This window comes from Cetorhinus maximus, chromosome 3 (assembly GCF_964194155.1).
Source record: "Cetorhinus maximus chromosome 3, sCetMax3.hap1.1, whole genome shotgun sequence".
Lineage (NCBI taxonomy): Eukaryota > Metazoa > Chordata > Chondrichthyes > Lamniformes > Cetorhinidae > Cetorhinus > Cetorhinus maximus.
This window is the reverse complement of record NC_135881.1, coordinates 52,594,706-52,609,150: the sequence shown is the minus strand read 5'-3', so window position 1 is coordinate 52,609,150 and position 14,445 is coordinate 52,594,706. Positions and strand designations below refer to the sequence as shown.

Below are 14,445 nucleotides of genomic sequence, written 5' to 3'. Positions count from 1 at the left end.
AATAATGGATTTATATTTGCTATCTTCCAATCTAATGGGACCTTCCCCGAATCAAGGGAATTTTGGAAAATTAAAACCAATGTATCAACTATCTCACTAGATACTTCTTTTAAGACCCTAGGATGAAGTCCATCAGGACCCGGGCTCTTGTCAGCCCGCAGACTTTAGGGAAGAGTACAGTTAATCATACTTTAAACAAGTTTTGCAATGTGATAGTATCCATAGCAACAATGCTTGGTTTGTCTGCCCAGACTGTTTTGATTGACCAACTTAAGGAGCACAACTATTGGTGGGTTTATTTGGTGAACAGTGCCTGAAACATGTGGGGGCAAGTTGGGTGTGCGAAGGACTGGAGCACTTGACACGTGCAGCAGCCAAAGATTGTTGGTGGGTGGAACAGTAAGGGAAGCCCGACAGCCAAGTCACCCATGCTGGACAAATTGCTTCCGTGAAGGATAGGTTGGGATGGATGTGAGGGTCAGGGATGGCATGAGAGGAATGGAATGGCATGGGATAGGGGTCTCAGGGGAGGGATGGATGAGATGGTGGAATTGGCTAAGTTTGGCAAAATGACAGGGACAATTATTTGATATAACTTATTATTCGAAAGCTATTCTTTGTGGTTAAAAATGATGGTTCACTGGATTTGAATGAAAACATTTTAGAAAAGTTGTCAGGTGAATGAATAGAATGCACCAGTGTTAATTCTATAGATGAAGAATATGATAAAGGTCTACACACACCCTGTAGGGTTTCCACACAATCTAACTCGAGTGAGCATTGCACCTCACAATCTTAATCTTAAATCGATCTTAAACTCGAAGAATCAGCTGTTATAATGTTACTACAAAACTTGAATTCTAAGCAAGGACTTTATCATGGAACAAGATCAATGGTTAGAAAGCTGTTTTCTTTGATGATAGATGCTGAAGTTATAACAGGCAGATTTCAAGGAAATATAGTCTTCATTCCTTGAATTGTATTGAGCCCATCAGATGTAAACCTACCTTTTAATCTCGGGAGAAAATGGTTCCCATTAGACTTTCATATTCTATGACAATAAACAAATCACACAAACAGACTTGGCAGAATTTGTATTTATATTCCTCTGTGTGTTTTTTTCCTATGGACACCTTTTATGTAGCTTTTCCCAGAGTGAGAAGTTTTGAACCTGTTCAAGTTTTGGATGAAGGAATAATTACCAAATCCTAAAGTTTTAGACAGCAAGTGTTTTGCAGGCCTCTGCTAGTTACAAATATCATGTTGATTAAACCTGTGTCTTTCAGTATCGGGAAAGAGTGTAATATCGTTACCTCGTCATGCTCCGTGATCAATTGTTTCAGTAAATTTGCCGTAATACAATGATAGATTGAGTTTAGGCTGCAGCATAAGAGTGGTAAAACTAATCAGAAGCTTTGGTTCACGCCCTGGATGACTGATTAATGGCACAGGATTTATATTAATAAATAGATGGAAGATTGTTGTCCTTAGATGAATGGAAAGTTTCAGAAAATGAATAATGTGAATTTTTAATCTGAGATTTGCATAACCCATTTTTCTTTTCAGGTGTTTACACAAGTAATGAAGTACCAGTTTCACTGCAGAATACACTACCAGGCTCAAGCTGCAGCACTCCACTTTCCAGTTCAATTTTACCTCCACAAAGTACAACCCATTCACAGATGAGCACATCACCTTTGGCCACTGTTTCTGTTGCAACTATGGTTTCTACAACCCAGGTAAGAGATTGTTTAGTGTTTGTAATAATTAAAAGATCCCAGCATGACCAAAGAGAAAAACATATTTTTTGTTTTCTTTATTCGAATAAGATTTTTTTTTCTCTCTTGTGCCATTTGTTTCTTACCTTAAAAGCTTGTCTACTGGTTGTGGTACAGTTCAGTGGGCACCTGATGCCTCTGATGCTTTAACTATATGCCAATTCTTCATAATTTAGCCTAGACTATTACCAACAAGCTGTTTGACTGCAGGGTCATCACAGCCTAGCCAGATGCTGCTCTCTCTCACATAATTCCAGCAGGGAATAATGATCAGGGACATTGTGTCTAGGCGATTTTCTTTCTGCTCATCTCTCTGCGCCTAATTTTAGTTCCTCAATCACTGCCTGGGTCAGATTAGCAATACGAGTGGGAATCTAACATGGGAACCTTTCTGTGACTAAGCTACTTACCCACGTTGAAACTAAAATATTCGTATTAATTATTATTTTCCTTTAAAACTTTATTTTAAAAGGCCAGTCATAATAAGTAAACAAATGATAAACACAAACAGTTAATATTTAACAATTAACAGTAAAGATATGCAAGAGATTTTGAATGCAGCTCTGCTGCTCACAGTGGGTTGAATATGCTGTTTTAAAAACATAAAAAATTTACGAATAGGAGGAGAAAATTTACGAATAGGAGGAGGCCATTCAACCCATTGCATTTGGACCAGTTGATAAAGAACTACCATAGATTGTGGCATATAAGTTGACCTTTGAGGGCTCCAAAAATTCTTCTAAAATCAGGGTCAGGTTATACACTGGTATAATATGTGAACTGGCGGTGTGGGTGGTTGCTATTCTGAAATGTGAAAACAGAACATGACACTGGAAATTCATATTAACATGGCACGGTTTAGTGAATTAATTAATTGTCCAATGATGCCTTTAAACACAATCAAAGCATTTTGAAACTGCCAAATGTCTTTGGCATCCGATGCAAAGATTTCATTGAATTCATTGAGTCACTGAAACAGATTTGGTTCTTTCACTTTAAGAATTAACCCTTCACAATAAATTATCTTCCTCTCCGACTATTGAATTGTATATTCTGCATTTTATGAAGGTCTGATGCCACTTAGTGCACGAATAACATCCCATGATTTGATAATGAAACCACACAAAACATCACATGGGGCTGCACGCATATTTCCAGTCTGAAGGTTTTTTTCCATCCACCTAGTCCATTCAGTGCGAACATTATCATTAAATGGCTTGTTGGGGCATGCATCCAACGGTTGAACTATGGACGTTAGACTTAGACTCTCTGGTATAAGTGCAATGTAGGTGTTATTTTTTTCCCAGGCACTTCCTGACATCATCGGTTATATGGGACCTGAACATGTCCCATATTTGTCCCATAACTCCACTCCCTCCTCATCCATCCAACTGTTGTCATGACAATGCACAAAATCTCCTGCAGGGAACTTGATGTTTTTACATTTGAAAATTGCCATACACTTTTAATTTTGTTCCGTCTGCCATGCAGGCTAGCACCACAGTGAATTCTGTCTTCTCTTATCCTGTTGTTCTTACTAGAACTGTTTTTGAACCTTTCCACCCCGCAGTTTGACTGCTGGGAATATGAAAATTTCATCCATGTTGCTGAGGTGACATAATGGATACTCGTGTCTTTGTAACTCTCTGATGATCAGCTGGAAACTGGTAATTTTGGCATTGAGGTCTCTTTGTAGCCTCTGGACAAACTTGGTCTTCTGTGACAACATGAGACTATTTTGTTCCATAAAGCAGCTACGCCAACTAGCTGTTGGTCTGAAATCTTAGCTGGATTCAGGTTTTGATTTAGCCCACTTTATTCTGTACATATGCGTTGCATTTCTGCTGACGCTGTAACCCTCCGACGATTTTCAAGGACCCATTCCGATGCATTCTTGTCAAGATCAGGCCAGTGGCTGGTCCCTGTTCTGAATGTGCATTTAGTCTTGGGCATTCCCTTCATCTTGGATCTTGCATCTTGGATTCTTTCTTCCATTCTTATGCCAGTTTTTCACCAACACCAAATTCCCTCACTACAGTACAGTTATTTGACGAGTTAGCAAATATTAGGATTATTAGCTTGAAAGCTGCTTCGCATTTCATTCTTTTTGCTGAAGGATCCATTTTTGTTCATCACTTGCCATGCCATGTGTGATCTGCTCTTGTGGGTGTGCCTTAAACTCCTGTGCATCTTCTTTGCAAGACAACCTGAACCATCTCGTATTATGGGTAGCCAGCACAGATTTGTAAAAGGAAAATCGTGCTTGACTAATCTAATTGAATTTTTTAAAGAAGTAATAGAAAAGGTTATTGAAGGGAAAGTAATGGAATGTTGTCTATATGGATTTTAGGAAAGTGTTTGTCAAAGTATCACGTGAAAGATTGGTTAACAAAATTGAGGGTCATTGTCGGCTTGGATAAAAATTGGGCTTAATGACAGAAAATAGAGAGTCATAGTAAATGATTGTTTTTCAGACTGGAGAATGATATTTAGTGGTGTTCCTCAAGGCTCAGGGCTATGATGACGGCTTTTTTTGATTATATATAAATAACTTGAATATTGGAATAGAGAGTAAAATTTCAAAATTTGATGATGCTACTAAACTTGGGGGTATGGCAGATAGTGAGAATAACACTAATTGACTGCAACAGGATAATACAGAGAAGTGTGAGGTGATGCATTTTGGCAGAAGGGCTAGTAGGAGGCAATATAGACTACATGGCACAGTTCTAAAGAGTACAAGGAGAAAGGGGCCCGGGGGTTCATGTACCTAGCTTTTTGAAGGGGACAGGACATATTGAGAGAGTAGTTAGCAAAATTAATAGGATCTTGGGCTTCATTAATAGAAGCATTGAGTACAAAAGATGGCAACTTATGTTGAACTTGTATAAAGCACTGGTTAGGCCACAACTAGAGTATTGCTTCCAGTTCTGGTCACCAAACCTTACAAGAATGTGGGGATCCTTGAGAGAGTTCAGAAGAAATTTACCAGAAGGTTTCGGGGATTAGGAATTTTAGCTGCAATGTTAGGTTGGAGAAGCTGGGTTTGTTCTCCTTTGAGCAGAGGAAATTGAGGAGATATTTGTTAGAGGTGTACAAGATTATGTCAGGCTTAGATAAGGTAGACAAAGAAAAGCTATTCCCATCATCTGATGGTACAGAACCTAGTGGACACAGGTTTAAGATTTTGAGCAGAAGGTGCAGGGTGGATGTGAGGTATGCAGTGAATGGTAATGACCTGGAACACGCCTCTGAGGGTGGTGAAAGCGGAGGTGACAAATGATTTCAAAAGGAAATTGGATGTGCTGTTGAAGGAAATAAACTTGCAAGGCTACAGAGACTAATTGTAACGCTCCCCAGAGAGCAGTATGGACTCATTGGCCCAAATGGCCTCCTTCTGGGCCACAATGACTCTACGACTGTATTCAATTCCTACTTCTGTGCAATCGCCCCTACATAGTGTATGCTTTCATGTTGCAGAGTACCATCTACAAATATCCATGGCCTGCCTGGAAATCGATTTCTGGGAATTAGTAAGATTGTGAGCTAGTGCATAATTTTTCTTCAGTTGTTCAAGAGCAAGGGCCTCTGACAGCAATGTAATAATTCACGGGACATACTCCCACAATGCGACGGACCTCTGTGAATGGGCTCTTTGTTAAAGGAGCCCCTAGAACTAGCATATGTGGCCTGTAGTCTGTTATGATGATGATGATAGTTATTCTTCAAGTACGAAGAAGATGGATGTGCGGACTCATCAACTATGAACACTGAGATGGTTATGTAGTCCCAGTCTGGATGCACAGTCAGAAACAGTTGGGGCATTGAAACTCATATTTTGTGACATGGACAGATTATTTTCTGTGACGCTGTTCACTGGCAGCAATACGATGTTGACGTCGATCCTTTTCGAAAGTGACAGAAGCTGTATGGATCAGATCTTTCCAGGAAGTTCCTTCTTGCGCTGATTCTCCCAGCTCATTAGGCTTGATGCCGCACCACTTCAGATTTCCCTTAAGCATGTCTTTGTAGCGTCTGCTTGAGTTTGACCTTGAGTTCTTTTGCCAAACGTTAGCTCTTCATACAGCAGTTGTCTCGGAATACAATGGTCCTTCATTCTAATTACATGTCCTGCCCAGTGCTCTCAGGAGCTTTGCCTCAATATTTGTTGTCTGGGCTTGGTCTAGGATTTCAAGGTTTGTGACCTGGTCTTGCCAGCGGATGCCGAAGATGGAACGAAGAGTACGCATGTGAAATTGTTCCAGCTGCCTTATGTGTTTGCGATATAAAGTCCAGGGCTCTCAGCCATAGAGGAGGGAAGTAATGACAAGAGCATTGTACATCTTGATCTTCGTGGACAGTCTAATGCTGTGGTGGTTTACTACTCTGCTGTGAAGTCTTCCGAGTGCCTGGCTCGCTTTGCTGACCCTAGCTGATATCTCATTATCAAGCAAACCGTCATTGAAGATAATGGTTCCAAGGTAGAGTCATAGAGGTCTACAGCACAGAAAAAGGCCCTTCAGCCCATCGAGCCTGCGCCGGTCAAACAAGTACCTAACTATTCTAACCCCATTTTCCAGCTCTAGGCTCATAGCCTTGTATGCCATGGCATCGCAAGTGCACATCCAAATACTTCTTAAATGTTAAGAGGGTTTCTGCTTCTACCACCCTTTCAGGCTGTGATCCAGATTCCCATCACCCTCTGGGTGAAAAAATTCTTCTTCACATCCCCTCTAAACCTCCTGCCCTTTACCTTAAATCTATGCCCTCTGGTTATTGATCCCTCCACCAAGGGGAAAAGTTCCTTCCTGTCTACCCTATCTATGCCCCTCATAATTTTATACACTTCTATCATGTCCCCCTTCAATTTCCTCTGCTCCAAGGAAAATAACCCCAGTCTGTCCTCATAACTAAAACTCTCCAGTCCAGGCAACATCCTGGTAAATCCCCTCTGCACTCTCTAGTGCAATCACATCCTTCCTCTAATGAGGATTCCAGAACTGCACGCAATACTCTAGCTGTGGCCTAACCAGAATTTTATACAGTTCCAGCATTACCTCCCTGCTCTTATATTCTATGCCTCAGCTAACAAAGGCAAGTATCCCATATGCCTTCTGAACTACCTTATCTACCTGTCCCGCTACCTTAAGGGACCGGTGGACATGCACACCAAGGTCCCCCTGACCCTCGGTACTTCCCAGGGTCCTTCCATTCATTGTGCATTCCTGTGCCTTGTTTGTCCTGCCCAAGTGCATCACTTCACACTTATCCAGATTAAATTCCATTTGCCACTGATCAGTCCATCTGACCAGCCCATCTATATCCTCCTGTAATCTAAGGCTATCCTCCTCACTATTTACCACTCCACCAATTTTTGTGTCATCCGTGAACTTACTGATCAACCCTCCTACATTCAAGTCTAAATCATTTATATATACCACAAACAGCAAGGGTCCCAACACCGATCCCTGTGGAACCCCACTAGACACAGGCATCCAGTCACAAAAACACCCCTCAACCATCAGCCCCCTGCTTCCTGCCACTCAGCCAATTCTGGATCCAATTTGCCAAACTGCCTTGGATCCAATGGGCTCTTACTTCCCGTCTCCCATGTGGGACCTTATCAAAAGCCTTGCGGAAGTCCAATACATCAAATGCATTGCCCTCATCTACACACCTGATCATTTCTTCAAAAAATTCAATCAAATTGGTCAGACCTAACCTCCACTTAACAAAACCATGCCGACTGTCCTTGATTAATCCCTGCCTCTCCAAGTGTAGATTCATTCTGTCCCTCAGAATTGCTTCCAATAGTTGCCCCACTACTGAGGTTAGACTGACTGGCCTGTGGTTTCCTGGTTTATCCCTTCCTCCCTTCTTGAATAACGGTACCACAGTGGCTGTCCTCCAGTCCTCTGGCACCTCTCCTGTGGCCAGAGAGGTATTGAAAATTATTGCCAGCGCCCCTGCTATCTCCTCCCTTGCCTCACTCAACAGCCTGGGATACATTTCATCTGGGCCTGGAGATTTATCTACTTTTAAGCCTGCCAGACTACTTAGAACTTCTTCCCTTTCTATGCTGATTTCTTTAATTATATCACAGTCCTTCTGCCTGATTTCCATACCCACGTCATCCTTCTCACTTGTGAGCACCGACACAAAGTATTCATTTAGAACCCTACTTACGTTTTCTGGCATCCGGCAATTACCGCTATGGTCCTTAATGGGCCCTACTCTTTCCCTAGTTATCCTCTTACTCTTAATGTACTTGTAAAATAACTTTGGATTTTCCTTTATTTTACCTGCCAATGTTTTTTCCTGCCCCTTTTTGCTCTCCTAATTTCCTTTTTAAGTCCCCCCTTACACATTCTATCCTCCTCTAGGGCTGCCGCTGCTTTGAGCCCTTGGTATCTGCCATAAGCCTCCCTTTGTCTCTTTATCCAATCCCGTATATCCTTCGACATCCAGGGTTCCCTGGATTTGTTGGTCCCACCCTTTATCTTTACTGGAATATGTTGGCCCTGTACTCTTCCTATTTCCTTCTTGAATGAGTCCCACTGCTCTGATGCAGATTTACCTAAAAGTAGCTGCTCCCAGTACACTCTGCTAAATCATATCTGATCTTATTAAAATCAGCCTTCTCCCAATTTAGAACTCTATTTGAAGCTGTCAACGTTCTTCAGCTCCGTATCATAAATGGAGATGTCTGGTTGAATAATGCTGAAATTTGGCAAGGGCAGGTATAGAACCTCAGTCTTTCTAAGACTGATGATCCAAACAGCTTTGAGGCCTCTGAAAATCTGTCAACCATAATCTGCAAATCTCGTTTGTGAGCCATTAAGGCACAACATCGGCGAAAAGACTTCCTGGATGAGTTTCTCAGAAGTTTTGGTTTTTGTACAGAGGTGACGTAAGTCAAAGAGTGAGCTGTCAAGATGATATCGGAGGTACACTCCCTCTTTGAGATCCTTGACAGCATGGCTAAGGACATAGGTAAAGAACAAGTTTAAGAGGACTGCTGCTAGAGTGCAGCCCTACTTCACTGCATTCACGATCTCAAAGGGAGCTGATGATTCACCATTTAAAAGGACCTGTCCCATCATTCTGTTGTGGACTAGCTGTATGATCTTGACAATGTTTTTTAGGCAACCATGGCGTTCCAGGATTATCCAGAGGGCCTCCTTGTTCATTGCGTCAAAGGCCCTTGCGAGGTCAACGAAAATTAAGTAAAAGGCCATGTTTTGCTCGAGACATTTTTCTTGGATTTGCCTTGCAGCGGACATCATATCCACTGTGCTACAACCTGCTTTTGCCCTAATGATAAGTCTGTTCAGGATGATGCTAGCAAAGATCTTTCTTGCTATGGACAGAAGTGAGATACCTCTGTAGTTGCCACACTCTGCTTTGCTGCCTTTGTTTTTGTAGAGACCAACAATTGTGACATCGCATAAGTCATTTGGCATCTTTTATTCATTCCAAATGCACAAGAGGATATCAGGAAGACCTCTTATCGTATCAGGGCCCACCGCTTTGAAAATTTCCACTGGGAGTTCATCTTTTCCTGAAGCCTTGCGTGAGTTCCATCTGCTTAATGGCTTTCTTGATCTCACCAGAAGGAGGCAAGTCAAGCTTGTTAAAGACTGGTCGCTGAGGAACCTGGCTGAGGGCTATGTGGTGAAGGTAGACGGTCTGTTCAGCAGTCTGCTGAAGTGTTCCACCCATCTGTCTCTTTCTTCCGCTTGATTTTTGATCAAGGATAACACATCGATCGAGAGCAACGGTGTGGAGCCTGGCCTAGAAGGTCCATATACAGATTTGATCGAACTGAAGAACTTGTTCGAGTTGTGGGAGTCTGCATTATTGCTGTAATTCTTCAGCTTTCCTTTCGCATTATCTGTCTTGCATCACACACAGCTCTCTCTCAACTTTGCTCTTCAGGTGTTGAAACGTATCTCTTTTGGAGGTGGAGGTTGGATTGTTCTGTCACTCTATATGCTCTATTTTTTGCCTGCAGGATTTGAGAGATGTTTGCATCATTTTCATCGAACTGATCCTGTTGCAATCGCTTCTTTGGCCCAAGAGCAGTGTTTGCTGTTTCAGTGACAATGTCTTTAAATTTGCTCCACTTCTCAACACAGTCTCCAACTAGGGGTATGATAACTTTGATTTTTGATCAAGTATGTTCTGAAACTGTAGCAAGCAACGATACTCAGTTTAGCTGTATTGAAAGGAGCTCTGATGACTTTTGGTCACTTGCACTGAGTTGGGGCAATTCGCAAGTTGAGGATTGTTCTCAGTCTGTGATCTGTCCAACATTCTGCACTTTGCATGGTTAATTCGAACATCCTGGAGGTCCCTCCGATGCACATCATGATGTAATCGATCATGTGCCCCCATTGATGCATCCAAGTAGTCTTGTATTTATCAGCTTGCCTGAGCGTTGTGTTGGTAACGCAAAGATTGTGCTCAGCTCGTTTGTTCAGGAGTAGCATGTCATTGCTGTTAAGTTTTCCAACCCCACGATTACCCAGAACTCTTCTAGTTATCTCTGTCTTTCCCCACACGGGTATTGAAGTCTGCCAGGACCATGAGTTTGTCATTGACAGACATGGACTTAATGATTTGATCGGTAGAGCAGGTCCTCGTAGAACTATTCTTTCATGTCCTCAGGGCTGTTGAGAATTGGTGCATAGGCACTAATGATGGTCGTGTGTTCAGTCAAGTGGAAAATGCAACTTTGAGGTGCTCATTGATCCCGAAAGGAAGTGTAGTAATGTCTTTCATAAAGGTGATCTGATCGCAAATCCTACACTATGTATCCTGTCCTCACTCTCCATTTTTCCTTCCAGAAAAAAGTGTAGCTACCTCAGTCTTGCCAGTCTACCTCATCAGCGAACCTTGCTCACTCAGCGCTGCAATGTTGATGTGATAGCGTGCTAGTTCTTTGGATTTAAAACTGTTCTTGTTTCGTGTCTTGTGTCGTTTCTGCCCCGTAGAGTCCAGGCATTTCAAGCTCCAATGATGAATTGTTTTTGTTTGTTTGATTTTGATACACTTGATGTACTATTATGCAAAGCATCTTCAGATCTGGAATATGCTTCACAAACTCTGACTGACATTGCCTGTTGTTTTGGCTAGTTTAGAATGACTGCAAACAATTCATGTAGCAACCCTTTCTTATGCAAGCCTTTGAGGTCCTAATCCCAGCATTTTGTTGCTGCAGAATATGAACGGTTCTCAGGTGAAGACTTTGCTGTTCCCCAAAACCACCAGCAAATGCTGTTACTCAGTCATTGTCTGTGATTTCACAGAAGTACAGAATTGCTATGGCGCAGAAGGAGGCCATTTGGTCCATCATGTCTGCACTGGCTCTCCAAATGAGGAACTCACCTAGTACCATTCTGCTGCCTCCTTTCCGTAGCCCTGCACATTCTTTCTTTTCAAATAAGTCCGATTCTCTTTTGAATGTTTCAGTTCAACCTGCCTCCACCACACTCATTCAGAGCCTTCCAGACACTAACCACTTGGTGCATGAGAAAGCTTTTCGTCATATCACTAATGCTCCTTTGTGTAATTACTTTCAATCTGTGTCCTCTTATTCTTGATCCTTTCATGATTTGGAACAGTTTCTCCCTGTCCACTCTGTCCAAACTCTTCATGATTTTGAATACTTCTATCAAATCTCCTTTCAGTCTTTTCACTAAGGAAAATAGTCCTAATTTCTCCAATCTATCTTCTTAACTGAAGTTCCTCATCCCAGAAACCATCTTGTGAATCTTTTCTGCCCTCTCTCCAATGCCTTCACATTCTCCCTAAACTGGGGTGCCCAGAACTGGATACAGTTCTCCAGCTGAGGCCAAACTAGTGACTTATGTAAGCTCAATATAAGTTCTTTGTTCTTGTACTCTGCCCTTATTAATAAAGCCCAGGATACTGTATGTTTTATTAACCGCGCTCTCAAACTTCCTCCCACCTTGAATGACTTAAGCACATATACACCCAGACCCCTCTGCCCCTGCACCCGCTTTAGAGTTGTACCCTCTCTTTTATACCATCTCTTCACGTTCTACCAAAATGATTACTTCACATTTCTCTGCATTGAACTTCATCTGCCACCTATCGCCCATTCCACTGACTTGCCTATGTCCTTTTGAAGTTCTGCACTATCCTCCTCAATTCACAATGCTTCTGAGTTTTAGATCATCCACAAACTTTGAAATTGTGCACTGTGCACCAAGGCCTAGGCCAGTAATATATATCAGGAAAAGCGACACTGACCCCTGGGGAACTCCACTGCAAACCACCTTTCCAGCTTGAGAAACATCCATTAGCTACTTTTCTCTGTTTCCTGTCACTCAGCCAATTCCGTATCCTTGTTGCTACTATCCCTTTTATTCCACAAGCTATAACATTGCCTATGACCCTTCTTCAGAGACCTTGAAGAAGAAGGAGGACCTTTCTTGAAGAAGGGCCATATGGACTCGAAACGTTAACTCTGTTTCTCCCTCCACAGATGCTGCTGGACCTGCTGAGTTTTTCCAGCATTTTCTGTTTTTGTTTCAGATTTCCAGCATCCGCAGTATTTTGCTTTTATCTTTACTTTTATGTTCAGTTCCTCCTGTGTGGTTCCCACACCCCTGTCGACTTAGTTTAGAACCTCCCCAACAGTGCCAGCAAAACACTAGCAAGGAACTTAGTCCCAGTTCTGTTTAGGTGTAACTCACCCACTCTGTAAAGGTCCTGTCTCCCCCAGAGCCAGTCCCATTAGATCCTTGGGACAAAGCCCTCCCTCCTGCACCATCTTTCCAGCCACACATTCATCTGTCTTATCTTTCTATTTCTGTACTCACTTGCGGGTGGCACTGGGAGTAATCCAGAGATTACTACTTTTGAGGTCCTGCTTGCTAATTTTCTACTTCGCTCCCTAAATTCTGACTGCAGGAACACATCTCTGTAACTGCCTATGCCATTGGTGCTGCTGTGGACCACGCTTGCTGGCTATTCACCCACCCAGATCAGGGTGCTCTGCAGCTGCTCAGTGACATCCTTGATCCTGGCACCAGGGAAGCAACGGACCATCCTGGATTCACATCTGTGGACACAGAAATGCCCATTTATTCCTTGATCGAATCAGTTATCACAATTGCTCTTCCAGACTTTTTTTTACCCTACCTGTGCAGCTGAGCCACCTGCAGCGCCATGGACTTGGCTCTGGCTGCACTCCCCAGATGAACCATCGCCCTTATCAGTATTCTGAAGTAAGCACTGGGTTGGAGAATGGGATGCACTCAGGAGACTCCTGTATCACCTGCCTATTCCTTTTTGACTGTCTGGTGGTCACTCCTTCATCTCCCTGCATACTCTTAAGCTGTGGGGTGACCACATCTATAAATGTGCTATCCATGTAGCTCTCAGCCTCACGGATGCACCATAGTGATGATAGCTGCTGCTCAAGTTCTGAAACCCAGAGCTCAAGCTGCTTCGACTGATGACACTTCCTGCATAAGTGGTTATCCAGGATATGGGAAGCAGCCTGGAGTTCCCACATAGCACAGGATAGGCACTCGCAAGATTGGAATAATCCTGCCATTTCTTTATTTATTGGTTACCCTTGCTACTGCCAAAATAAAAACCTTACCAATAGTATTACGCCTTACTACTATTAATAAATCTTACTAGTACTGATAAATCCTACTAATACTTAACACACTTTATCAGTTGTAATAAGCCTTACTTAAAAATAAAAGATAACACTCACTATTTACTCACTGGTTTCTTATTACTAATGCTTAATATTTTTATCATTTTTAATCTTCCAGTTCTTGAGACTCGGTCCCTAAACAGCAATATTCACCAGCCAATCAATTTACGACTTTCCTGTGATGTCACACTTCAATTTCTGTTTTCAAACTCTAGCAGCAGCAGCTATCCCAGAGTCTGCTCCAAACTCCTCCCTTTTCTGCTGCAGCCTCCAGAGGCTATCTGTTTTTATACCCTAAAGTGAAATACTTTTGCTGAGGCTTAAGATGGGTGGAGTGAGTGATTTTGAGTGCTTCAGGTGCTGCCACTGTCAGTGGTAAAGGAAGATTTGGCAAGGTCTTGGGATGTGCATAAAAACGGAAATTCAAAAGAGATTCAAACACTGCAAATACTCCTTCAAGGAGTACCTAACTGGTAGTATTTGTCGTGGTGTTCTATTTGAGTGTATCCACTGTGTGTAAATGAGTAAGTGGGGGGGTGGGGTTACAGATGTTAGAGTAGAATGATCAGGAAAGAATGTACTAATCCTAACCTTAAAGGTATTGGCCAGCTTTATCCTCTCTCAGTTTTTGTCTTCTTTCATTCTCCACGTTAGTGGAACTTTTGGGCAGAAGTATTTTGTGTGCATTTCCCAAGTGTTTTTTTCCCATACTATCGAATGCTACTTTGTCCTGCAAGCAGAAAATTAGTACTGAGATGTTGGATGTTTGAAGAGCACGTACAGTGACATCTAAGTGCCCATCCTGCAAGGCAGAGTATGAGAATAAAGAAACGTACATTATGCAGCTATATTTTGTTGAAAGCTTGGATACATATTCACAGAAGTAAATTCAGCACTTAGTTGCAAGTTAAAACTGAAACTAGGAAGCCTGCCTTGCAGTTTGGCAAGTTGAAATTAGAAAGTGAT

At 42.2% G+C, this 14,445-nt stretch overlaps 1 protein-coding gene across 12 annotated transcripts in view; it reads left to right on the top strand.

Moving 5' to 3' along the window:
- The window catches only part of mllt10 (MLLT10 histone lysine methyltransferase DOT1L cofactor), a 325,623-nt gene that overhangs the window by 199,691 nt on the left and 111,487 nt on the right, over positions 1 to 14,445 (top strand). For all 12 annotated transcript variants that reach the window (XM_078538350.1, XM_078538343.1, XM_078538367.1 and 9 more), the window contains one exon: positions 1,567 to 1,739. In XM_078538350.1, coding sequence (XP_078394476.1) covers positions 1,567 to 1,739 — 173 coding nt within the window. The remainder of the gene's footprint in view (positions 1 to 1,566; positions 1,740 to 14,445) is intronic.